Below are 27,512 nucleotides of genomic sequence, written 5' to 3' on the forward strand. Positions count from 1 at the left end.
GCAAAGAACGTGTCCCATGTAGATAACAGAACTGAGTGAACTATGAGTACCACTATAAAAAAAATGAAATATATTTCAGAGAGGGGCTACAGAGATGAGGGGCACTGTTGAAGAGTGGTAGTGAGGAAATTCATGCTGGAGTAGGTCATGGGGAAAGAAATGCCAAAAAAGACTGTTGCACTGGGTGTCACCAGAGCTAAAGCCGCCCCTAACTGGAAGCGTTGGCTCCCCTCCTCCCTTCCCCCCCACCCCCCCCCCCCGAAGTTCGGGTCTAATCGCCCCCGACTTTACTCAAGATAACACTGAAGAAAAATGCGCAATGCGATGAACAAAAGGTGTAATGCAGATTAGTAAATACAATCTCTTAAATTCAACTGGGAAAATATGCGGTCTATATAAATTGGTCTACTGGAGGGATACGAACTATGAATAAAAAAAATGTATATTTGTCACAAAATTAACCACTGATACTCACAGAATTCATCATTCAGAAAGGACTGGTGCACCCTTGTCATTGTACCTGTGGCTTAGCAGGTAATGACAAATCTGCTTGGATTTTAAAGTTCTAAGTTGAAACATTCAGAGCTTATGATAAATTATCCTCCTTAAAGATAGCATTAAGTGTCAATTTTGGAAAAACTGTATTCGGCAGACAATCATTAAATACTGAATCTTAAAGTTGGAATAAGGCTGTCAGGGGCACTCCTTGAACAATTTTGTGAATTCCCTCATTCTCCATGCGTAAATTTACACAGGTAACAACCGTGCATACAAAAATGTATCTACATATGAGCAAGTGCACTATATATTTATGTACAAGGAGAATACGACAATACTTTTTTCTCCGTGGAGACATTAGATCCCATTTGCTGTCATCAGTTCTGCTGGTCTTACCTGTTGATTCACCACCTTGGAAAAGGGCTTACTCATACCAATAAATAAACAAACGGATGGGAATGATGGGGCATGAATACCTAAGCAAAGAAGGCTCATGTTCAGTCAAGCCCTCACTGACGAAGTCGGTGCATACTCTTCCTAAGATAATGAAACCCAGAGATCCCACTCTGAAGCAACACAGTCTACTAAACAGTCGATCACTAGTACACCTTGTACAATCCTCAAGCCAGGATCATGCAGAGCTGCATGACTCGTATGAAGATCCCATCCCCACAGCTGATGGAGATGACCTATGGCATGGTTATTATGTTAACCCTCAAGACAATCTGTCTTTGGAGCACTACCAAGTAAAGCTATCCAGCCTGAGATGATAAAGCTTACCACACTGTCATCCTCAGAGCAGCTGACCTCCATAAAGTAAAGATTCCTATAATAGAGACCTCCTAATAGAAAGCATGGTTAATTGCTCAAAAAAGAATGCGGAGGACCCAGTTAAGATGAAGGCGGTTGCAAAAGCGTCGAAAAGAAATATAAGGCTGCATCAGGTTATGCACACACCAAGGAAAAGGTCTTTAGCACAAGAAACCAGAGACCCGGTCAGTAGGAAATCACCAAGGGATACTTCAGGAGGACGTGCAAGCATTGCTTCTAATTCCAGTGATCGGACCTGTCTAACCTCATCACAGGTTAGAATGGGTTTTCTCGCTATAGTGCCTTTGTACAAACCAGCATTGGCATAGCCAATAGGTCTCGCTTTTGGGACCCTATAAGTATTTAGTTATGCAGCACAATATCCTTGGTGCAAAAACATCAACTGTTGCATGGCTAAACACTTATGAGGTCCCAAGGGTGAGACCAATTGGCTATGCCAATGCTTGTTTTTAATGCACACAAGAACAAATGAGTCGCTGGCTTTTAGTCTTCTACAGGCCTATATTTTTTTAATCAAGCATAAGTACTATGCATAAGCAGTCTACTTGTGCATGACCACTTTACAAGAGACAGTAGTAGATTTAATGAGGATGTGCTACAACTAATAATAAATATTTTGTTCTCGGCCTGAGGTTAAAGTGATCTGATGATCATGAAACAGAAGCGCTATGGGTGGCAATACCCACTAACAAACCTCTACTTCTGGGTGGCTTCACAGGAAACAGGAATAACAGCTGATAAAAAAAAAAAGTAAAGTACAAACAAACATGAAATCTCACTACGTGCCTCGGGTCTAGGCACGTCGAGCTTCCTTTGAATGGCCGATGCTTCAAAAAACAACAAATATATTTAGTAACAACAAGAGCACCCAAAAAGGTCAGCTAGGGACCTTGGGAATTAAGTAATTCTAAGCAACAAATGTCCCTAGACATAGGAAGAATAAAGTTAGTGATAAATAAGGACCCAATCAGTACTTATAATTTGGAAGACTTGTTTAGCTGGACAGAGCTCATGAATTTTACTGATATAGAAAAATGACCAAACAATTAGAAGATTCATAAAGTGGGACACAAGCCTGCGTCCAGTACATACATTAGGTCAAAGAGACAAGAAGGTTCAGGCATAAAAACATAGTTTGCTTATAGATATCATAGATAATTGAGAAACAAACATTTTAAACAACACCCTTATGTGTCAAAATCACGGTTTTTAAACATATCGGGTATTTGTGAGTGTCGACGGCGTTTCGATCCTACTGAATAAATGCAAGGATCATCATCAGGACAAAGGACAATAATGCCTGTAAGATACAACCTGAATAACCGCGGCCGCGGTTATATCAGAGACGAGTTTTTATATTTAAAAGGAAAGTCGTGGCCGATGGGCTAGGATACTGTAATATGTTCTTCGTCTTGGCTCGAGGGTCAAGGGTCAGCGGACCTTGGAAGAGGTTACGGAGTTAATACGATAGTGAACCACACCGACGATGCGGGAGCAGGATTCCGACAATACGGCTGCTACAGACGAAGAACATATTACATTATCCTAGCCCATCGGCCACGACTTTCCTTTTAAATATAAAAACTCGTCTCTGATATAACCGCGGCCGCGGTTATTCAGGTTGTATCTTACAGGCATTATTGCCCTTTGTCCTGATGATGATCCTTGCATTTATTCAGTAGGATCGAAACGCCGTCGACACTCACAAATACCCGATATGTTTAAAAACCGTGATTTTGACACATAAGGGTGTTGTTTAAAATGTTTGTTTCTCAATTATCTATGATATCTATAAGCAAACTATGTTTTTATGCCTGAACCTTCTTGTCTCTTTGACCTAATGTATGTACTGGACGCAGGCTTGTGTCCCACTTTTTGAATCTTCTAATTGTTTGGTCATTTTTCTATATCAGTAAAATTCATGACCTCTGTCCGGCTGGACAAGTCTTCAAAATTATAAGTACTGATTGGGTCCTTATTTATCACTAACTTTATTCTTCCTATGTCTAGGGACATTTGTTGCTTTGAATTTCAAAAAACAACAAAGCGAGATGTCCTGTTTACCCGGTTTGGATTCTAAGCCGAAGGGAGATGCGCTGCAGTGCCCCTAGTGCCACGGCCTGGTGGTGGCACGCGCCGATGAAGACGTGCGGCTGGGCATGTAGTATTGTGACTCCTGTAATGAGGCGCGCGCAAGTGTGTGCCTGACACACGATAATTAGGACAGGCTGCCGATTAGAATGGCGGATCGCTTTCAAACGAGCCCAGCGAGTGTGCCACTGAAGCAGAGCAGGAAAGAGTTTTGGTTAATCAAAGAGGCCAAGAGTAGACACAGATTGACCTCCCCTGCTTTTCTTTCCGTAAGTGGTCCAATCATTTCCCGCGCCTTTGTTTCTTAAAAGCTGGGGGATACAATAGAAGCCAGAGAAAGGATGAAAAGATTGGGGTTAGGAAGAGGGGTAAAATTGGTTATAGACTTAGGAATAAGGGAAATGAAAACAAGGGACTGAATGAGCAGAGAATGGTATATGTGCATAAAAGGTGGAAAAAAGAAATATTCACAAACTGGAGATCGGGAAATAAAAGATTAAAGGGTATGAAAAAGGCAAGAATGAAATGTAGTGAAACAGCAACCACAGAGAAAAATAAATATAAAAGAGATGGAGATGAGAAAATCGCAAGTGAAAATATACGGCGGAGACAGAAGAGAACAAGACGGTAAAAGTGAAAGCAGGGGTGCGCGTGCGGCGGCAAACACGAGAGCGGCAAAAGTGAAAGTAATCGGGGTCCAGATGGCGCCTCGGGCGCAGAAAACTGGCGGCCGAGCGCACTTGTGCACGTAACAGCAAGCTGGTGGCCAGCTGCCTCTGGGTAGCATTTTCAAAACCCGCTTACTAAATGTCTCGCTTGAGACAACGCATGCGCTGGCTCAGGCGAGACCTAAAAAAGATGGACAGCCAAGGCTGATAATCTATCTATGACTGCTCAACCAGTACATCATCGCCAACCATTTCAGAATGACAACTCTGGAAGATATTATTCTGCTGCTCTTCATAGGGTATTTCCCGGTGACCCTAGATCTCAAGGACGCCTAACTTCACTGACTCCTACCCACATCACAATCCACCCGGCACACCTCCTGTGTCGCAGGTTTGTCAAAAGTGGCAAACATTGCCTGGTTAAAGAATTCCAGTTTGCAGTTACAATAACCCCACAGATATTTACAAAATTATACACATTGGTTGAATCGCAGCTAAGCTGTGTGGCAACCAATGTCTTTATATTAAGGATGACTGCCTAGTCAAAAGCAACAGCCAGCAGCTATATGCCTCTCACACTGACCAAGCAGTTGGTCTCCATATAGGAGGATATAAAGTCAGTGCTAAAACGTCACACCTCTGTCCTAAGCAAACAGTATCGCTTCCAAGAACGACTTTGAGTACAGTACCAGTTAAAGCCTACTGCAGGGGAGTTATGGCATTTCAAAGGCCGCTGCTCCTTTACGTAATGCTTCATTCTATAAGTCAGGTGGACCATTAAACTCTTAGGAATTATGTCATTTTGTATTGCAGTGGCCCCAAATGTTCACACCTGCATCCCCGTCAAGAGTGCCTGACCTGATAATGGTCACACGTGACTGCACAATGAGGAGATGTTGTGTGCGTGGAGTTCAGAGGTCAGCACAAACTGCAATGGGGACCTTATAAACTAGGTAGATCGATTTTCCAGCACCCCTTCACCCCCCTCCCCCCACAGATGACCAATACAAGACCTCGTTTTTACAGGGTGGGGAGCACATTTGTGCACCTCACAGTTAAAAGGCAATGGTCCCCTCAGTAGTAGTAATAAAATAAAAACATTAACTTTTAACCTTTGTCCCATCCCTCCTCCCTGACTCATCCCAAATCTTCCTGACTACTATGAACTCCCAAACAATCATTCTCAAATGTTCCCCTCCTTTTTTTAGCCATGTAACCCAACTAGCAAATTTACAAAACTTCATACTTCCTCTCTCAGATACATAATTCTATTCCTAGTCTAAATGCTACTAAACACACAAGAAAGCTAGAGCACAAACCTAAAACAACTGATGCAGAAAGGAAAAAAAGTAAAATTACAACTCTACTAACTAGTAACCTCTAATCTTGGGTTCTGGAGTAGCATGCTACTCGCCGCAAAGCACTGCAATGCGTCGTCAGGGGTAGTTAGCACTAAATAAATACAATTTATAATTACAATTACATTTGTGATCTCTAGCAAAGGAACCAACAGACCCTTTCTCTGCCAGTAACACAAAGTATTACTGAGACAAAGGTATGTACCCAGAATAATGTGTGGCTTTCTTAACAGTTTTGAAGAAGTTAATCTTCACATTCCTAGGTATGCCTACACAATTTAAAAAACTCAAACAATACTGGAGAATTCCGAATTTCTTGTATATGGTCCTAGTAGGCAATGACACTTTTAGAGACCTAGTGACCACAGCACACGTGTGCTCAGTCATGGTGATAAAGTTACAGTGTAGTCATTTATTAATTACATGGTACAAACAACTATCAAATATTGCTGTACATGAATACAAAATGAATGATTTTGTGGACTCACTTTGTCAGAACCCGGTTTCTATCTGAAGAGTACAATGGAGTACTTTGTTACATTTCATTGAAGCATAAGTATAAAAATGTATCTGTGGAATTAGATGTTCTTTTCATGCACATAGTGTTCAAATCAAATACACCGTATCTTGGGGCGCCTGACTGAAGTGTGGCTGTTTCAATAGATTTCTATAGTCACTACACGTTTTTGCCAAGTACAGAATCTTGTCTCGAGTGTCTTTGAGACGGGGGAGGGCCGGCATCATATTAAGGCAATACTAAGCAGCTACTTTAGTGTACCACCACAAGGGGGCGCCAGATTGCAACTAAAGCCCTCAGAGGGCTCGGTTGCAGGAAGGACTGCACCAAAACTGATTGAGGGACGGTTTTCAAAGTGTGAGCAATTTGAGATGCACGAAGTCCCTAGAGACAATGACATCTTAAACTATTTGTTTACATGAGGAAAATCCACGGATAGAGAAATTCAAGCTGGTAAGAAATATCTTTCATAGTACGTGTTCAGGATACACTCCTGAACCAACTCTTGGTAATGTGCTAGGCCAAAAAAAGAATCATGGGATAATACTCTAAATCAGTGGTCTTCAAACTTCTTAATGCTGCTCCCCCATGTTAAAAAAAAAAAAATCCTCGCCACCCCTCAATTTTTTCACATTTATGCTGCTAAATTGGCAATGTTTAAATATGTCAAACATATTTAAACATTGTAGTTCATCCCTTTTTGCACATATTCCCAGTCAGGATATACATGACAAAGTTGTGAGTGATGACCCATTCCAACGCTCATGTTTTTAACACTTAAAACAAAGCATGATGGTTCTCTTGGCCAGAGACTGGCGCCCCCCTGAGATCAATTAAGGCCCACCTAGGGGGTCCGCGCCCCAGTTTGAAGTCCTCTGCTCTAAAGTGATGGTTGCGAAAGGCCTACTGCGGGCTCACCAAAAACTTACAAGGTCTTTACCTCTGATGAGCAGGTGCTTGTTGTGTTGTCAGGATGCATGGTGGTGTTACCAGCTCCTCTGTTTCCGCAGCCGCCGCACCTCAGCTGCCACCACACCCCTGCATCCAGCCCACAGAGCCGTGTGAAAGCACATGAATGGAGGCCGAGCCCCGCTTCCTTCAGCCGCGCCCCTGCACATACAAACACACTGTATGTGCAGCAGACTCCCCTCCTAGGGTACACAGGCTGCAGCGTACCCACAGAAACCACTAAGGCCTTTATCAAGGCCTTACAGCTGGAGGACCGTTCGCTGCTACATGCTCCAAGCAGGGACTCTGAATATCTGACCGCACACGGAAGGGATTGACTGCATCCATACTGATATAATGGCAGGCCGTGAGCTTCATTGACTCAAGTGTTACTCCTCTGTTCTACAATTTACCTTAACTATATGTCAACAATTTGCATTTTTCTTTTATTATTTTACTTTATTTTGCTTATTACCACAAGCCATTTAAGGAAATAATGCAGCACAGGAACCCAGGGGAGCAAACACTGAAATATTGGGCGGCAAAGGTACGGATACATAGATTTTCTGACTAGGAGAAGATGAGGCTGCACGGTGGCACTGCCTTTGCACTGCCAAGATGCGCACAATGATGCAGAGGTTTGCAGCTCTGCTCTAATAAATGCTGTTCTCATTTATCCTTCTTAGCCCCCCGTCTCTTAAGAATTCAAGACAGACCCCAGCCCTTTACCAAAGCAGATTTCCCAATATTAGAACCACTACACCTGTGCCCCGTCTAGAGTTTTGATCTTGACAGCCACTTGGGCCAGTGGGGCCACACAACAAAAAACAGACATAATTCCAAAGACAATCTTTTGTTTGTGAAATAGCAGCATAAAAAGTATAATAAATAACTGATCACAACCATCCGGTTCAGGATTATGGGCCAGATTTTCTGCATTCATAGGCACAGTTTGGATACCATATAAATAAAGTGGTTACTTGTATAAAGGCCAAGTAGTATATGGATAAGAAATTTCTAAGTGGTGCTTTATCCTTGGCACGGACTGGACCAAATGGAATGTCTGGAAAAGCTGCAGCACATTCAGTCACCCACACGCAAGAGCACACAACTAATTCTGCCCCGGCACTACCAGTTTCCAGAAGAAAAGCAATGATGGGAAATCTCTGGGCTGCGTGATAGGCCACCGTCCTCTACTTTGGAACTGATGCAAGTTGTTAATTCTGCTCTTGGACAATCTGTGTTTTATCCTAGTTATACCACTCCACTCCACAATGTGACACCGTAAATTGGATCCCTTATATTACGATTGTGAATGTTGTCCCAAAGTATTATATTTATTTCCTATTCGGATGAGGCAAAGTAAAGGGCCATCATTGAGTTTTTTTGGCAGTCATCTTACACAATATGCCCATACAAGGTGTCTCTAGAGTGAAAAAGAGAATAAACGATAAAGCAGCAAGGAGAGACAAAGACAACACAAAGATGCTATTTGCTTTCCCTCATCCACAAAGGGTTAAAATATAGGGTTGTGGGAAAGCAAGTCAAATATTTTACTAGTTCGTCTATAAGGCGTATTAACCAGAGTGCAGCATAAAGAACATTCTTAGGTGCTATTATTTTATATTAGATGGTTCATAGGTCATGCCAATCTTGCCAGAATTCAAACCTACCACCTAGAGATCACATCTGAGCTCAGGCTGTAACTTACGGAGCTATTTACCTTTCTATTCGGACAATAAGTAATTTCAATGGACGCTCTACTGCAGTGGTTCCTAAACTTTTTAGAGCAATGACCCATTTTTTAGAACAAAACTTTTGTGACGCACATACCTTTAATGGATATGGGGGGAGATTTTGAATATACCCAAAGCTTCATGTGGTAGCACAATGTCATTTACAGAGACCAGATTTCCATTGAAATGGCCACTAATGCTACACAGACATACAGGTTTACTGATGGAATTATAAAGCACAAGAATGATAATGTGTGGAAATCGTGTTTCTGTGAATATTTATCATTCGTGCAGCACCAAGTAAAGTGTCTTCATTGGTTTGGATCCTATTAAAATCTGTTTCCAGCACATTTCAGAATTACAGAAAAAGTGCTTCTCTTTTCCTTTCTCAACTGTTGTATGCATGCAGTTAATTTACAGGTATTTACATTTTGTTGTGCGTTGCAAAAAACATACTACATCCTTTCCTTTCAAGCTCCCGGTACTCCTGAACGACTGTCACATAATTCACTTTGAAAAGTAAAATAAACACCAATCCCACAGCAATTTATCAGAAGACATAGCTTGACATTTGACCTCGGTCTTTGAAGCACAGCAAATGTCACAAGTTAAACACAGAATTTAAAGGCATCTTTATTTATTGCTGGGACTTTCCTGACCTACCAAAGATCACCTTGCAACCCAGAGTTTGGGAAACACTACTCTACTGCATAGAACTTCAGTCAGGTGGATGGCATTGCCCAGCTTGTCCTCAACAGTAAACCCTTCGGTTCTTCTGAGGATTTTCTCCTGACCAAAGTCCACAAAGGTCTGCTGCTATTAGAGGAGAGAGGTATTCATCATAATATGGACTTTAATGCTTCATTTTCCACTTTGCAGACACTCCAGCGGGTTCAAAATTCTGCTGCTAGAATAGTCGTGAGCATGAAGAGAAGTGATCATATACCTCCTGCTTTGGAACCACAGCACTAGTTCTGAGCGAAAAACATAAGTTACCTTCAAGATCCTTTGTCTTATCAAAAAGCTTTAAATGATCAGTGATAAACCCCTCTGTCTATCACTTTAGTTGGTACCTCCGTCGCTGCTCACTGGTCTATTTCTTCTCCAGGTCCCAAAGAGAAGCGGACCTTGATTGAAGGCAGGGCATTCTCAGTGGCCGCAGAAGTCAAATGGGAATTCTCTCCTCCTTTCCATTCAGGCTAAATCCAACCGACTAAAATTCTGAAAACCCCCAAAAACCTGGCTTTCGCTCTCTTGATTGGGAGTCATGCTTTTTTACGTTGGTCGGTCGCTGAACTTAGACGTGTACGTGGGTACCAAGATGCCCATGAGTGAATGCCGTACTCTGTAAAGCACTTGTTCCGATGAGGATATTCTGTGGGGCAATAAATGTAACTGTGAAATTCTAATTTAATAATACAGAATAGCATGCTCTATTTGCATGCTTATAATGATGGACACTTCTTAATATCTATATTTATGAGCATATGCGGGCACTGTCCTTCCAGCTGCTATTATCTGTGCATAGTCCGCTTTGGATTACAGTAGCAAATCGAAAGAACCATTCATCTGCAGACATTTCGAAGTATGCCAAAATAATTTTGACACACACATACAATGGCACATATGGGCTTATTATGTGGCACAATATTTCTCATGGGCACTTTTCTTTAAAGTGGATTAAAATTATTGACTGGGGCTGCATGTGCTGGTCTTGAATGGGGGCTCTGGCAGTGAAGGAGGCTCCCTACTGGTGGGAGGCACATTGTCACGGATGACTGGAGGTGGAGTGAATGTGAACGAGACACTGACACCTACAGCGCCCAAGTAGATCACACACAGCAGTAGGCTTAGCGGGTGCACAATGTGTACTTCCTGTTTGACCATCCAAACATAACAAACAACTTAGAACGCATAAACTTTAAAAAGGCCAGACCTGTTGACTTTGACAAAGTTTGCAATATGCTGCTCAAAGTAGCAACTGCCAGCCGGGCCAAATTCAAGAGAAGAAAAAAAACATTGGCAAAGTCAATAGGTCTAGCCTCTTTAACCCCAGCAGCTAGGGTTCTCCTCTTCCCGACCGGTTCTCTTTTTCTCAGCATTCACAGCAATGTGTGAGCAGTGACTCCTCACAGGAGTATTCCAGATCAAGCAGCACACGCCTCCCCGGACAGATTGCCCGTATCTGATCCCTCTGCTCACAAACCAATCTACTTCCTGGCAGATAATGCACAGCGACCACACCACAGGCCGCTGCGTGGAAGCAGTCATCAATCATTCACCCGGGGCAGCTTAATCTTGGCTCTCAGGCTGAAGGGCTGAGAAGGCAGTTTCTGAAAGATCCCATATTGTCCTGGAGGCGCGATTAATAAAACATGCTGCTGGAAGGGTGCATGTCTCCGCTTGTTAATTAACTTTGTGAGCTGAAGAGGCGCAGCCGTCATGTCTACACAGCAAGGCGCGAGCGGTGGTCACCGGGGGGCAAGGGCGGCAGCCTGCCCCCGGGCCAGCACTGAGCTACAACAGGGACCAGGGCGGGTAACTGAGCTCATGTGTGCAAGCTCTTCTCGGCCAGCTGCTTTATCACGCTTCACACATCCGTATCAGGGCTCAGAGCTTGGCCCGCCTTCAACAAACTACAATAGGACTTCATTTTTCTTCCCGCTGGCTTTTCCAGGGCGGCATCTATTACTGCCAAAATTCAGCAGTTCGTCACAGAGAAATGAGATGTAGTTTTCATTTGCGGTGTTCTCCTGGACGCTTCTCGAGTGCTACATACCGCGCTGTGCAAGAACGGGAGGGCGGTGTTGGGCCTTCGGTTCATCTTCAGGGGCCGCATCATGATGCCGTTCGGTGGGGTCGGTGCATTTGGTTTTCCCGAAATGAGCTGTCTGCAGAGCATACATTAATTTAGAAAATCTCTCAGTTAGTGCATGAAATTCGGACAGTAGAGGTCCCAAACACAGAGAAGCAACTGCCTCTCTGTGTTTGAGGTGTGCTCTCTGCAGCTCTTGCTTTCACTGCACAATCCTTGGGTCCTGGTCTCCTCTTCAAGCTCAATGTAAAACCCATAACCCTGAGAAAGGCTGTCGAGGCCACCTTTTATTTCAAACCTGAAATCCTTTCCAGGTCTGTTTCAGTAGACTTCTGTTGTCTCAATTGAAGTCAATAGCAATGCTTGATATTTCTTATTGAATATATATATATATATATATATATATATATATATATATTACCTACTGGCAGTCGCCAGTAGGTAGTTATAGATCGAACCTAGTTTCCATAGGAAAAGCATTTTTTGATTTGCTAATAACGAATCTTCGCGAAATTCTCCCCCAAAAAAGTCTATCCAGGTCAGCTCCTATCCTCAAAGTTTGGGGGTGATTCATCAAGCGCGGGCTGAGAAAAAAGGGGGGTGTCAGAACACGTTTTCCCCATGTTAATTTCCATAGGAAATTTTGAGACAGGCTACAGCCCGAACTGCTGAACGGAATTACCCCAAATTTGGCAAAGAGGTAGTGCTTGGTTCAGAAAGCGACCTTTTTTTTTTTTTTTAAATGGTGTAAATCCGTTCAGTAGTTGCTGAGAAATTAAAAAAATAAAAATATCGATATCTATGGCCGTGGTGGATTCGCTTTCCCTCCCGACCACAAGCTTTATTCTAATTGGCTGTCAACACTCCAAACCAGGAAGTGTTGGCAGCCATACCGAGTCACAAGAAAACATAATTAAGCAGGAAAAACAAGAAAAGGGGGCAGGGTAAAAACACCCTGACCCCCTAGACCTGCTCAGGGGGTCCCTCAAGGACCTCCAGGGCCCAAAAAAGCATTATTTAAAAATAAATAAAAAAAACAGCGAAATTCGGTTTGGGGTCGCGAATCCCGCCAAAATTATAACAAAAAATGAAGCGTGGGTTCCCGCGCTTCATTTAAATGAGGCCCAATTCCTATTTTCAAAATTGTGGGGGCCCGCGGAGGACCCCGCAGCTCCGCGGACCGCCACCCCCGGGGCTATGCTAATGATAATATGCGGGAGGGCACTTGGCCCTCACGCAGCCCCGGGGACCACCACCCCCGGGGCTTCATTTTTAATGTGTGGGGGGCCTCCAAGGGTCCCCGAGGCCCCGGGACCGCCACCCCCTTGGGCTTTTCTAAATTATTCGGGGGGTACACGGCCTCCCCGCAGCCCCGGTGACTGCCACCCCCAGGGCTAGTTTAAAAAAAAAAAACCTGTGTGGGGGGCTCGAGCTCCCTCACAAGCCCCGGGGACCGCCACCTCCCCGGGGCAAAAAGAATGCAAATGCAGGGGCCTTTATGGACCCCCCGAGCATCACCACCTCCCCTGGGCTTTGCATTCGTAGGGAGGGGGGCAGCTGTGCGGCTCCCACCCTGTCATAGCAAACATGCTTTGGATTTTGGAAGCGAAAGCAGGGAAACCTGCTCTCGCTTCCAAAATCCAGAGCAGATTGCTTTTCCACACGGGGAGCTGCATGTTAGCAGCTCCCCGTGTGGAAAAGCAATGCCGGCTCCCGCAGGAGGCAGGGAGCCGGAGGGACCGTGGGGGCATTGGGGGCCCCCTAACGGTCCCCAACAGAGTGGCCAGGCCCCAGGGGATGGGGTCCCTGGTGCCATAATTGGCCTGAGGAGGGGGGCCACGCGGTCCCCCTCCCCCAAAAAATAATAAAAATAAAATAAAAGGCAGGCCGGTGCCGGGGGATGGGGTCCCCGGGGCCATAATTGGGCGGAGCAGGGGGGCAACGCAGCCCTGCAAAAGAAGCATGGCCTGCCTCGGGGGGTGGGGTCCCCGGGGCCAATAGCGGGGCCTGATGTGACGTCTGCAAACACGCCCAGTGGCGCATTTTAAGTTGGGTAATTAATTCCTCTTCAATCCTGAGGGTCCCTGGGGGCCAACTAGCCCACTAGGTACCTCCAGTAAGCACCACAGAGGTGCGTTGCAGAGAGGTGGTCCGAGGCTACGCCCCTTTTTTACACCACTCTGCAAACGCGGATTCTGGTGCACTGTTGGTGGGGCGATGAGGTCTTCTTGTGTCCGGAGGACCTCAAGACACAAATGGACTTCATCCTCTGAACAGCATGTGCCAGAAACCGCGTTTGCAGCGTGGTGTAAAAAGGGGCGTGGTCTCAGAACACCTCTCTGAAACGCAGGTCTGTGGCGCTTACTGAATGTACCTGGTGGGCTACTTGGCCACCAGGGAACTTCAGGATTCAAGGGGACTTAATAGGGATGTCATAGTTAGAAATTAGCACTTAAAAAAAAATTGAAATTCACTGAAAAAACCATAGGTTTCAGGTACGTTATATGATGCCATCTGTGATGTCATCAGTGATATCATTTGAGATGTCATCAGTGATGTCACTGACCATGTCATGAATGATGTAATATGTGACGTCATCAGCAGTGCATTGCGGGGGCATGAGTTATAGTTAGCTGAACTAACTAGAACAGTGGAATTTCTATGGTTTTGTAAGAGTGAAATGTCCAGCTAACTAGAACGTCCCTGAAACCTATGGTTTTATCAGTGAATTTCTAAGGTTTTTAAATGCTAATTTCTAACTATAACATACCTGAAACCTATGTTTTTTCACTCTCCAAGTTCTTGAAGTACCTCGACCTGGCTCTTCGACAAATCACTGTGAGCATCCAGGATCTGAGTGCCACCCTCCCACCCCCCCGTCTCCCTCCCTCAGCACCTTGAGACCCTCTTCGGCTGAGTAGTTGCGCTTTATACACCAGTGATTGAAGAACTTCCTTCCTGTTCAATGGAACGAGAGTCCAACCGATCCTGGAGCTGCTCTCATCTGCATGAGAGCAGCTCCAGGTTGAGAAAGCCTGCTCCCACCAAGCTCTCATTTTGAGGCTGGGGGCCTGTGCCAGCAATCCCCCGGCTGTTGTACAGCCGGGGGAATGCTGGGTCTATTGTGCGCATGCAGGGCTCACGGTAGGTAGCCAGCCAGCCAGCCCGACATGTGCGCTGCAAGGGGCAGCAGTAATAGTGCAACAGCAGCATTTAGCCCCCGCCCACTGACTCACGCTTGCACCGGTGGCAAAATAAAATGACATTATTATGCCATTTTAATTTTGTGCATTTGCCTGCTGTGCTCGCAGCAAGCGAGGCGATGCTCCTCCGCTCTCGTGGAGGAGCCACCGCTGCATCAATTATTATGCTTCTGGCAGAAAAGACTTCCAAGTCCAGGTCTGCATTGCAAAGTGGGCACCCCATCACCAAAGCAATGCGTTACATCTCATGTCTGACCTTCTGAAATAAGAGGAATGGTGGTACATGCTTAGGGTCATTGAGAAGGAGACAATGGTGGGGAGTGTCATGCTAACACTCTAGTTACATTGTACAATAACTTTACATTCTGCATACCTCATGTAGAGATAGAGCGTGTGCGTGTGTGATCATCAACCATGTTGCCTCAAGGGAATAAAATAAACTGAGATCCTGATGCAACAACACTGTGTTCATGAAGCTCATCATTATGCAATGTCAACATCGCAGAGCAATATGGGAAGCCCAAGGACGTGAGAAAGCAAACATCTCGCTAGGCGATGCAGTCTGATTTGCCTTAATGCAACCTGCAGCTTTCACCAAACTAAAAGATTTGAGGTGTACCTCCTTGCCTCGCTTCTGCACATCTCCTGCTCAACGATAACAGAGGGCGATTGTGTGTTAGGCACCTTGTAAATAAGCACAGATTTTGACTTATGTTTTGATGTAACCAGTTGTGTGTAGCGTCACTTTTGTGGCAATGGCCACAACAATGTGCTCAGTGGCACCCTGATATCTTGTACTTAAAGGCAGTTAGGTGAGCAAGCACGAGTTCATACCTTCTTTACCACTACTCATTCTGTTCAGGTGTTAAACCACCTTCGCCGCTCCATTTGTAACAGGATAATTGCTAAATATAAGGACTCAAATTGTCTACTATGTTTGTAGGAAGCCATTAGCCCACTGGTAATTTCTTAAAGTTAAGTGCAGTAACTAAAACTATAAAATGAAGATTTTTGACAAGAGTCACACTTGCAGATTTGGGTAATCAATCAGTAATTTTATAAAGTGCGACTACTCACCTGTGAGGGTCTCAATGCGCTGAGTGGGGAAAGGAGGGGTGAGGAGTGTCTGCAGTTCAGTCAAAGAGCCAGGTCTTGAAGTCAGGGCAGCTCCTCCATTGGGGCGGAGGAGCGCCGCCCCACTGCTTTCTCGCAGTGCGAGAAGCAGGAAATAAAATGGTATTTTAAATACCATTTTATTTTCTGCTTCTCGCACTGCGAGAAGGCAGGGGTATGCCTAGTTGGGGCAGGCGGATATGCCTGGTTGGGGGTGGGAGGGTCGGGGAGGAGTGGCTTGCACCACTCTGAGTACCCCGACTGTTTGGTCGGCCCTCTGGGGCTGACCCAAGCAGTCATGTGCACTCTACATTTTCTCTATGTAGGCTGCATGCAGCCTACATAGAGAAAATGGCCTCCTTGCAGGTGCCCAGCTGGGCGCTGTCCCGGACTCCGCACCAATCACAATGCTGCCATTGCAGCGTTGTGATTGACTTACAGGAGGGGAGGGAGCATGGCTGTTTCTGTTCAGCAGCAGGAAAACCCAGGACCCGGTCTTTCAGGTGGCTGGTGATGGGGTTGCGGCGAGGGATGTTCACAATGGGTCTGGCAGAGGCATTCTGCGTGGTCTGCAGGTTTCTTTGGGGAGTTTTTGGTTGGTGCCGGCGTAGAGGGTGATGACTCTGCAGACTAGCCATGGTCTGCCCCTATAGATTGTATGAGCTGCTGTTACCTCGTTGAGCTCCAGTCATGTACAGGCACCGCATGAAAAACGGCACCAGTTGAGGGGAAAAGAGATTTGGTTTTGCAACTGTAATATGTGAATTAACAACTTGTCACTGCATGCTGCAAACAAAAGCCTTTCTATGCATCATTCTGTGAAACTATGTCATACTCTAGTAGAAACAAATTAGTGCACTACAGAAGATTTCTATTGTGTACTCTTTCAAACAAACGTAATTAATTATTTTCATATAAACTTATTTAATGATTATTTGGTTCTTTACATACTTTTGCCATTTCTAAAAGTTGAAAATAATCAATACTTTAAGGCACTTTTATGATACTCAGTTTATGAACCTTAGAAGGTTTTGAAATTATGACCTGCAGCTTACAACATATTACAACTGTGGGTATTCAACTCACTGAGCCAACCCATTTAAAACTAGAGAATATCCCACAAATAGCATGTAGTGTTTTCTTTGATCTTGGACCTCAGCCTTTGTTAGTTTTGAAAGTGTACACTGACAGGAAAGGTGTGTTTTTCCATCTTACTTCTTTTCACTTTCTTGCAAAATGATAGTCATTGGCCAGCGGAAATAAACTGCAACCAGAGTACAGGTGTCAAACCATATTGCCGCTGCTGTACAGTCCAGAGAAAGGCAGCCATATGGTCTTGTAGGTCATTATCAATTTTGAAGAAAAAAAATCTGAATATTAACGAGCCATTTTGTTGCAAAGTACTTTTGGAATATAAGCTTGAACCACTCTTGACCTGTATCTATCTATCTATCTATCTATCTATCTATCTATCTATCTATCTATATATAAAATTAAAAAAGTGATAATCCTGACCATAAACAATATGATCTCACAACTGAGGCCTTTTAAATCTTGTTTCTCTTAACAATTTATGACCGAGAGAAAAACCAGATGGTTAAAGTCAATTAGTGCTCATCAAAGTCAGGTGACCGTCCCAGGAGGCAGTGATGGGGCAGAGAAGGACCAAGAGGAGGCCTTTCCCGTATACACCTGTTAGGCAGAGCAGCAGCTGTGATTTTAAAGATGCCGGTGCTGTCATGAGCAGAACAAAGACAGCGAATCCACAAACATTTTTCAATGGGAGGAATCATTCCAGGACGAAAGGCAATCATAGCTGTTCAGTCCTCCCGAAAGAACTCGCTTTCTTCACCCCTCCTCACTAACGGCTATTTCTGAGCTTCAGAAATCCTTGAAACCCAGCTCTTCCGGGATTCTTCCGCCCTACAGGAGAGGGGACAGCGCTGGCTGAGGAGATTGTACTCATGATATCGTCTAAAAAAAACGTCATTCTGCTCCCTATAACAATTTTACCTTTAAAGTGCTTTGAAGCATGCACACAGCAGCAATGGCACTATACCAAAACAGCTGTTTATAAAAAGAAGTGCAAGTGGCACTGAATTTTGTATCCATTTAGAAGAGGGAACATCATACGGAGTTTTAACAATTTGTATCAATCTCAGAAAATACTGGAGTTAATTTGAAAGGAGTTTCCACTGAACATCTGCCAAAAGCTTTACCAAGAACGGTATTTTGTATCAGAAAATAGTTTGAAATGAAATTATATGAACTAACAATATCATAGGTACAATGTAACGTGCAAAGAGATGGCTATACCAAGTTAAACAAATATTGGTACAGCCAACAAGTCTGCCATGGCTTCTCTACTTTTTCCTTTACCAATGCTAATTTTGTTCATGAATACTTTTTGCAAGAAGGCTGGTATTTTGTGAAAACAAGCATCACCTTTAAGCCAAAATGTTTTTATTTTAAGTAGAAGCACCCATTGCACCAGTAGTACACGGCACTGAAGGGGACTATTTAATGTGCACAGTGTGCAAGAGGCAATTGCAGCCACTCACGGCACGTCTGTGTTGGTCCCACCGACATCTATATCCGCGAGAGACCACCACATTACGATGCGGTCTGTCGGACCGCATTGCCCCAGGGACCGATCGACAGCTTCCGACGGGCTCAAGGAGCCCCCTGGGCAGTCGGTCGGATCGAATTCCCCACAATGGAGGCGGTGCGTTCTCAGACACAACCATGGGGATTACTATCCACCTTTACGCCAGCCATTTCACGTCGGTTCTTCTGACGTGAAAAGGCTGGCGGAAAGGCTTTTTTGGTGCCCCTAGCATGGCCCCTGTCCCTCATGGCCCTCCTCTATGGGCTTTGGGGGCACCTGTAGTGTCCCCCCTAAACATCCCTGCATCGTGTGGCAGGCACCGCATGGTCCCTGCCACAGGGTGCAGGGATGTTTCCAGGCCGCAGCACAAGTCTCAGTGCAAAGAGGCATGTTTCTCACCGCCTCCAAAGCGGTTGGATCCTAATTTGGTGGTCGAGACCACCGACTGCCTGTCGGCCGGTCCCTTTACCACAACGATGCCGGTCAGACGCTCGTCTGACGAGCATTATAATCGGATCCATTTTATCTAAAATGGGCTGCTCATGTATGCTGTAGCGGGTTAAAGCAAAACGAAAAAGACACTACAGCAGAGCAATGGATGAAGAGTACATGAGTGAGTATTTATATCTATTTTATATATCCATATATCTATAGCCATCTTTCTGTCTCTCTTGTGTGACGCGTTTCGGCCTCAGATGGGCCTTGTTCACAAAGAAATCCTGTGTGAGGCCAAAACACGTCAGTGGGAGAAAAGCTTGTTTTGGCACCTTTGGTCTTTCTGCTATCGAGTTTTTAGTGTTCTTATGGATTTATATATATAGATATATATTTTTAAATAAAAATATCTTGGCTAACTCTAGAACCTGAAAATGGTGTCCCGGATCCTGGAAGTGTTTTAAAACCATGGGGACAGGTTCTTGTTAAAATTTGACATCATTCTTCATGTTCATTTACAGATGTGAGATATAAAGCACAGCTATCACCTGACTGAAAATATAGAGGCTGTGAAAGTGTTTAATTTGTGCTGGTGTTAGCCAGTGCTCGGCACCGTCACTTATTTCTTACCGCTGGCATATATTTATGACTGACCACCGTGGCGCTGCAGTCTACTTTTTAAGGAGCAGGCACTGAGTGTAACATATTGATGTACTATTAAAAAAAATAATAATATCATCGTGCCCAAACCTTTCTTATACTTTAGGTCACCGGGTATAGTCCAAAATGATTTATCTGTACGAGTGGGAGGGTTGGTAGGTAACATTAATACTCGTATTTGGCAGCTTTAGCAAGGCCTATTGGTGGAGCAAGCTGATCCCCTGAGGAATATCGAAGGCCCTCGCACTTTTTTTTTAAATTTCCTTTTTTGTTTTCACAAATCAAGCAGTGGGTTGTGCGTAGTCAAGAAAACTTCCTTTGTGGCTAAATGATGCACTATGGAGCATTTTTCCAACTATATTATGTGAAAAGAAGAAGGTTTTAGCTGCCAGTCCTGACTGGCAGCTCAGGAAAACATTGTACAATTTTACCTTCTGCACAATACCGCAGAGCTCTGAGCCATTACGCCCTTTTCACCCATCAGATAATTGTGTACCCAATAGAAAAATGTTGGTGCTACAAGAGAAACAGTGCAAATCTAACATATCAGTTCCTCGCTGCTTTGAGCCTGCAGGAGACAGAGCGCAAAGTGAGCTTTGTGGGTATGGCTATGGACTGGGTAGATCGTAGTTGATGGCTGCCGTCTCAGGGCTGCAAAGACAGGTGCAGAGATCACAATCAAAGCACACTTGAGACAACTGCAGACATTGGGAACTCCTAAATAAAACATTACTGAAATTAAAAGAGATACAAGAAATGGTGCAGTCTATGTTTATGTTGTTTTAACCAATGCTTAATGACATTTTCTTAACGCTATTTTCCTCATCCGATGTTTTTTTAGTGACTCTAATATTCGATTGCCCAAAAACACGGATATATGGGTCAAGTAGAAAAAAGTTAAGAAAGTTGTTCCAAACTTCACATTCGCAAGGTGGTGTATCTCATGGAACAAAAATATCTATTGAGATTCCAGAAGAAGAAACAAGCATTTGCAACACAATAGGTCTTGCATTTACTGTAAACAGTAGTCATCACGGATAACGGGGGGGAGGGCGGGGAGGAGGGGGGAGAAGGCATGAACAACGGGCGGGCGGGGACGAGAAGGCATAGACAACGGGAGTGCGGGAGGGGGGTGAAGGCACAGACAACGGGTGGGAGGGGGGAGTAGAGAAGGCAGTAGAACCTCATTAAAGAAAATAGTGCTTACAGTCTAAATAACACGTACCGTGTAACACTCTAAGTAAAAGGGCCAGTCGCCATGGGAGGTGACAAATGAAGAGGAGGCGGTACTAAGGAGGGACTAACAAGCCTATTGATGAATCAGAAGCCAGCATTTATGACCGACAATGACACAAGCAAATGGCAAACATGGGTGGAGAGGGGGCGGGGCTACTCACCTCCGATAAGTCTCGCAGAGCAGCGCATGCACGCTGGCTCAGGCTCGACCTAAAAAGGTGGTTTTGTGTTGCCTCCACTATAAAAGTCAAAAATAAGTCGGACAAGACACAAGTACTGAAAGAGAACATTTCATTTGGTTTAGTCCACAAAGCAAGAAATACTGTAAATACGTGAGGAAAGCGTGCTGGTATCCAGAATGCATTCGTGTGCATTTAATAAACACTTTCTAACAACCAGTTTTCCTTAAAATGTGACAGGTGGTTGTGATAACATTGCACACGCGTAGAAAGAGTAAATATCCCATTTAAACAAGAATATCATTGGCATTGTGATCGTAAAAGAAAATATTTGAGACATCTTTGGAAAATCATTTTGGGTTAACGCAAAAGCGGTGTCTTCAATGCATGTAAAACCGGCACAATTAGTTGAAAGCATCTTTCATTCCTGGAGTGCACGCGATATACAGTGCAGGCCATTTTAACTTTGTTTACAGTGACTGACTCGCATTGGGAGCAGTCAAAGGAAAGCCTGTCTAAGCCAAGCATTTGACCTTCTTGAGATGTTCCCTCACTGGGCTACCTCCTCCAAATGTGGATGCTCACCAACATGAGTTTTTTGCAACAAATAAAGTAACAACATTGGTGTGCTTTTGGTAGACTGGGTTAGACTAATTCCAATGTACTTCAGAAACACAAATTCACATGCACTTCATAAATAGAAAACATGTTTCAACCGTACTGTCAGTGCTGGGCTTCATTTCTTGTTCTAAAACCATCAAGTTCCCTAAGCATGAATTCCTTAATTCAGTTATTCGAGGAACAAAAGACATGTAATCTGTGTCGTGCTGTTTTTGTGTGAAATTACCACACTCTAAAAATATACCATTAAGCAACCAAGAGGCGTCAATCCCTTCTGGCCTTTCGTTACCTGCAAAGGCATTTTACAATCATCGGATCACATAACCAGCCAGTTCTGAACGCGCAGATAATTGCAAAACCTTGGCAGGGCGCCATTTTATCCATCCACTCTTTAACGGTGCCCCAAAGACTGAACTACTTCCAACAACATGTTGATCTACACTGACAAAATAAAAATACATTAGGTCTCCCATATCATTTAGCTCACATTCCATTAGAAAGTCTTCGGATCCATTAAGCAAACAGAAATGATCTGCTGTACTAAGAACAGGCACTTTTGAGGCACGTTGGCAACCTCGGGCACTGCCACACGTTCTAAAGAATGCCAAGAGTTTTCCTTGTTATGCCCCACTTACATCCACAGCTGATGCACCCTTTGTCACAGTTAATCCATGTGCATGGCTCTAGATGTATGCAGATGCCACCTAGAAGGATCGTGGTTTCAACGGTATGCCGCCAGAGACCAGCATGCTGTACCACACCTACTCTCCAAGGAAGGAAAACTCCCTTCACCTTCATGGGTTGAACAGAGAAGGGGAGTCTGGGGAGTGTAAAGAATAAAGGCAGTTCTAGTAATCTGCTATCTGATCAAAGACCTCAATTTCCAAATGACACAGTAAACTGTCCCCCCTGCACAGTCCGAACATTAACTGGATGGCATTTGCCTTATCACTTAATATGACATTATTATAATCTGTAAGGGCCTGCCTAAGAGAGAATTAAAAAGCAACCTCAAGTGTATTACCAGTCAACCATTCTTAAACAGAAGGTGGAACAAATCCCCCATTTAAATCACATTTTTGGCCTCAGGTGGAACCTTTCCGCAATGTCACATTTTTTGATATAGGATTACGTTTAGGGAGGGCATGGGGCAGGCCGTTATCAACCTCTGCTCTCCCTTTTTTTAAATTCATGTCTTTCTGTAGACAGAAGCCCAAAGAGGATATCTCTCCATGTTGTTTTGTTTAAGGTAAGCGGTCTTCAGGATGCACAGTTGTGTCCTGCATCTTGCACACATGTGCAACACAACAGATCCCGCCCCCTCACCTCGTCCCATAAACAATCCACCATATCACAAGTAAAGCACAGTCATCATCACCATCCACATCGGACTCTGAAATACTTTTGCCGCCATGACAGGCGTTGATTAAATTTGGCGAAGAGTGATCAAATAAATCCATCCTTTACCGTTTGGCCTCCTCCAGGTGGCACAGGTACTCGTAGGCAATGTTCTGGTGCCTCCTCTCGTCCATTTCCTCTGCGGAGAGCCTTTCATCATCCACGATCGCTACAAACAGACAAGAGCCAAGAGTCACTAAAAGGATCATAACCACATTACAGAAATTAGAGTTTAAAGTCATATCAGTAAAGCCTGTTAATGCTACATTACAGGGAAAAACAATATTGGAACTATAGCCATTGAGAAGGAAAGCACTTTATGTGCCACTACTACCTTTATTGAAGTTTTCACGATGGCAAAAACAATTGGTGGTACAAAAGCAAGCATCATGTTTTTCAACATATTTGGGTGTCAACAAAAATTGCTCATCTTCGCAACAAATTAAATCAAAGCCTTTCAGTTGTGACTCCAAACACATATGCACATTTCTAATATGGGAAATTCCTTCGATTACCATTACCCTTTCACTTCAATTAAATATAGGTGTGCATGAACACTGTCAAGATTTATCACTGGTACAGGGATGTATTCATGAAACTGATCCTCCTTCTTACCACCTCTATCAATTCTCCACAAGGAATTCACCATTTTCGCCACATTCACTATATTACGTCGCGCGGACCCTGCGCCCGGTCCTCCGGCCAAGCCCAGCCCTATAGTTTGCCGCTCCAGAACTGCCATGAGACTTCCCGCCTCGACCACCTCTCTCTCTCTCTCTCTCTCTCTCTATTCCTTTACCTCACACTCTTTCTACGCACCTTCTGTCTGACCCTTTCTGTGCCTCTCATTCTTTCTTTGCCGTTGTTATGTGCCTTTATCTTGCAGAGCCTCACTGACTGACCCGCTGATCGTTTTTTCTCCTGCTTCACTTGTCACTTCTCACATACCCTCTCATACCTGCAAGCCACCCTCTGCACGCACCTCACCCAACACAGACCTCATACCCTGCGAGGAATTTGCTGCTCAAACTTCTAAAACTGAGAGGTGTTGTTGCAGCCAACTGTGTGAGAAAAAATGTGCATAGTCTGGGGCAAACAACATTTAAGTTTACTCTGAACACATCTGACAGCATAATGCAAGGAAGTAGGAAATAAGGAAACCAATAAATAAGCATTTTCAATGCAATAGGTCTTACATTTTATAGAGTTCGAGCTATTGGAATCAGAAATGACAATGTCTTTTACCAATGTGTTTTGGTTTGGAGTGTAGTGGATGTATGAACAGAAACACAGCTGCAGCCCTTCCTAGAAGACTTAGAATGAGAAATTACCGACAGGACCAGAGAAGCAGCTGCAGCACTGCCTAGAGGACTTAGTTGACGAATTATCACTGGGACCAGAGAAGCAGCTGCAGCACTGTCTAGAAGAATGAGAAATTACCACCAGGACCAAAGAAGCACTCGCAGCACTGTCTAGAGGACTAAGAATGAGGAATTAACACTGGGGCCAAGAAGCAGCTAGCAGCACTGGCTAGAGGACTAAGAATGAGGAGTTACCACTGGGAACAGAGAAGCAGCTGCAGCACTGTCTAGAGGACTAATAATGAGGAATTACCACTGGGACCAGAGAAGCAGATGTAGCACTGCCTAGAGGACTTAGTTGAGGAATTATCACTGGGACCAGAGAAGCAGCTGCAGCACTGTCTAGAAGAATGAGAAATTACCACTGGGACCAAAGAAGCACTTGCAGCACTGTCTAGAGGACTAAGAATGAGGAATTAACACTGGGGCCAAGAAGCAGCTAGCAGCACTGGCTAGAGGACTAAGAATGAGGAGTTACCACTGGGAACAGAGAAGCAGCACTGTCTAGAGGACTAATAATGAGGAATTACCACTGGGACCAGAGAAGCAGATGTAGCACTGCCTAGAGGACTTAGTTGAGGAATTATCACTGGGACCAGAGAAGCAGCTGCAGCACTGTCTAGAAGAATGAGAAATTAACACTGGGACCAAAGAAGCACTCGCAGCACTGTGTAGAGGACTAAGAATGAGGAATTAACACTGGGGCCAAGAAGCAGCTGGCAGCACTGGCTAGATGACTAAGAATGAGGAATTACCACTGAGAACAGAGAAGCAGCTTCAGCACTGTCTAGAGGACTAAGAATGAGGAATTACCACTGGGACCAGAGAAGCAGATGTAGCACTGCCTAGAGGACTTAGTTGAGGAATTATCACTGGGACCAGAGAAGCAGCTATAATTATAGCTATAAGCCATAAGTATTTAGGCATGCAGCACTTTTATTAATTTCGTTTTTACAAATGAAGCTCTAAATTCTGGCTGAAACTGGTACTTTAAATAGGCAGGTATCGAGAACCTGCACTCCTTTACTAGGACATTAGCAGTACTTCTCAGCAGGGCTGCAGTACATTTACCGGGCTAAGAGCGTCACTTCGCATCTAGATGTCCATGTTCATTAGCAGCACAAACTTCTCACATCCCACTCCTTGGACCCTGCCACCACTGCAGACAGTGTCAGGACACAACCAAGCATCCCAGGACCTCCCTACTCCAGGCGCTGCCACAAACCACTTCTGGAAACCGACTCATAAGGATGTGGTGTACTGGCTAAATTGTCCACGAATCCAGCAGAATTAAGCCTAATGGGAGTGGGTCCACATAACGAAAAATAATGAAAACCCTGTCCTTTTAATATTCAGAATGAAAGGCCCATAAGCAACTTCGGGGATAAAATGATAACAAACTGGGTTTTCACTACTTAGACCGCAGACACATTCTACTTGCCTGAAAGCGGAGCATAGGAGACGTCTGCTATAGCGCCAAGAGGCCCTCACATGGTGAATGGTGTGCAATAATAATAATCATCATGAAAAGAATGTGTGATCTTGGGCAAATGTCTCACCCTAGACATGGGAGCTTTTGGAACCCTCAACAGTAGTATGTGTACATTACATAAATTATGCATTCACATAGTTCTCCATCCACTAGCGCCTTATCAATCATTCCTTTAGCTTTACTGCACTCCATACCTGCAGCGCCAAATCACATAAAAAGCACAACCCAGGCTCTCATGCACCAAATCCACACACTTGGATCCAAGCACACCCAAGGGGTAGCGTGCTGAACGGGCTGCTAGGGAAAAATTAACATGAAGGCGACATGGTTAGCGCACTCAATTTGATTGAAGGTGGAGAAACCCTTCACACACGCAAACAGGAGATTGCCACACTTACCAGGACAACTGGATAACTTGAGGAAAGCCATTTGCAAAAGTACTGATGAACTGGGAAGATGCCATTTGCTAAACAAAACCTATTGCATTACAAATCAGGGAACGAAGAGAGCTGTGACACACCCCGACCACCTCCTCACATACGAAGGAGCCATAGCTGCCTCGGCTCCTCGTAGCACGACTGGAAAAATAAGTGTTTTGCGAGCGGCGCCTTTCACTGGAGTGGTGCAAAGTGGGGCTTGCAGGATGCCTAACAGAGTTTGTCCAGCCATGCTGGTAAAGAAAACAAAGAAAGGAGCACAGCCGCTATAGTAAAAGCGGAACGCGCTGCAAAAAAAAATAGATAATGTTGACAAAAAGGTGCAAGTGGGGTGAGCCGCGTATTTGGTAAATATGATTCGGCCGCAATTACTACAAAAAAAAAATGCATTGCATGAAAGCATGTTGTGGGTGGATAAGGAGAAAATCATTCAAGAAAACAGTGCTCACAGATTAGATAAAGCAGACCGTGTAACAACGAAAGTCAAAAGTCTAGTCCTCCCGTTACAAATGAAGACAAGGCGTTACTAAGGAGGGACTAACCAGCCTATTAACGAACCAGAAGCAACCATTTAGAAAAGAAAGTAAAAGGATTCAATTGAAAAGCTGGGCAGATAGTGGGCGGGGCTTCAAGTTCATACCTGAATACACCATGCCTCGCAGAGCAGCTCATGCCCTGCCCAGGCTCGACCTAAAAACCAGGAGTGTCAGGGGTGAGACAATAGTATGGGAATTTTGTGATTCAAAGAGAAGATTTCAAGTCAAGACTACTTGTGCAAAAATAAAATAATAAAGGTCACTGTGGTGGCTGCCTGCTCATAGACAGGAATGAGGATTCACCGCATACACATGCACAATGGCTGGTTAACCATGAGGTTTATGAGCAGTTGTGAGAAGCAGTTACAGGTCGCTTCTCTGGGTGACAGAATACTCGTTAGTTGCACATAGGAGCGTCAAAACCTATCAGTAAGTAGGGGGTTATGTTAAGAAGAAATTATTTGTCTAAAGCTGAAAACGGGTTGGTTTAATAATGATGATGGCAATTTATAGCGCACACCTACTCCAAGGAGTGTCCCGGAGCGAAAGCAGCTGGATCAGAATATGAAAAGAGGCTCAGACTTGCGCAAAGAGCCATGTTCTTCTTAAACACTGCCACATTGCTCGTAGTCCGCAGTCCCAGAGGAAGCAGATTCCAGGCTGCCAAACCCAGGTACACTAGAGACCTTCCACCTAATCTTGCACACATAATCCTGGGGATCTCCGCCAAAATTGCGATGGCAGATCTTAGATGTCTTGTGGGGTTATGAA

At 44.4% G+C, this 27,512-nt stretch overlaps 1 protein-coding gene across 4 annotated transcripts in view; it reads right to left on the reverse strand.

Moving 5' to 3' along the window:
- Window positions 1-27,512, reverse strand: part of IQGAP2 (IQ motif containing GTPase activating protein 2) — a 1,048,054-nt gene that overhangs the window by 842,544 nt on the left and 177,998 nt on the right. For all 4 annotated transcript variants that reach the window (XM_085632282.1, XM_085632281.1, XM_085632284.1 and 1 more), the window contains exon 2: window positions 22,985-23,084. In XM_085632282.1, coding sequence (XP_085488408.1) covers window positions 22,985-23,084 — 100 coding nt within the window. The remainder of the gene's footprint in view (window positions 1-22,984; window positions 23,085-27,512) is intronic.

This window comes from Triturus cristatus, chromosome 2_1 (genome assembly GCF_964204655.1).
Source record: "Triturus cristatus chromosome 2_1, aTriCri1.1, whole genome shotgun sequence".
In the NCBI taxonomy this organism is placed as follows: Eukaryota; Metazoa; Chordata; class Amphibia; order Caudata; family Salamandridae; genus Triturus; species Triturus cristatus.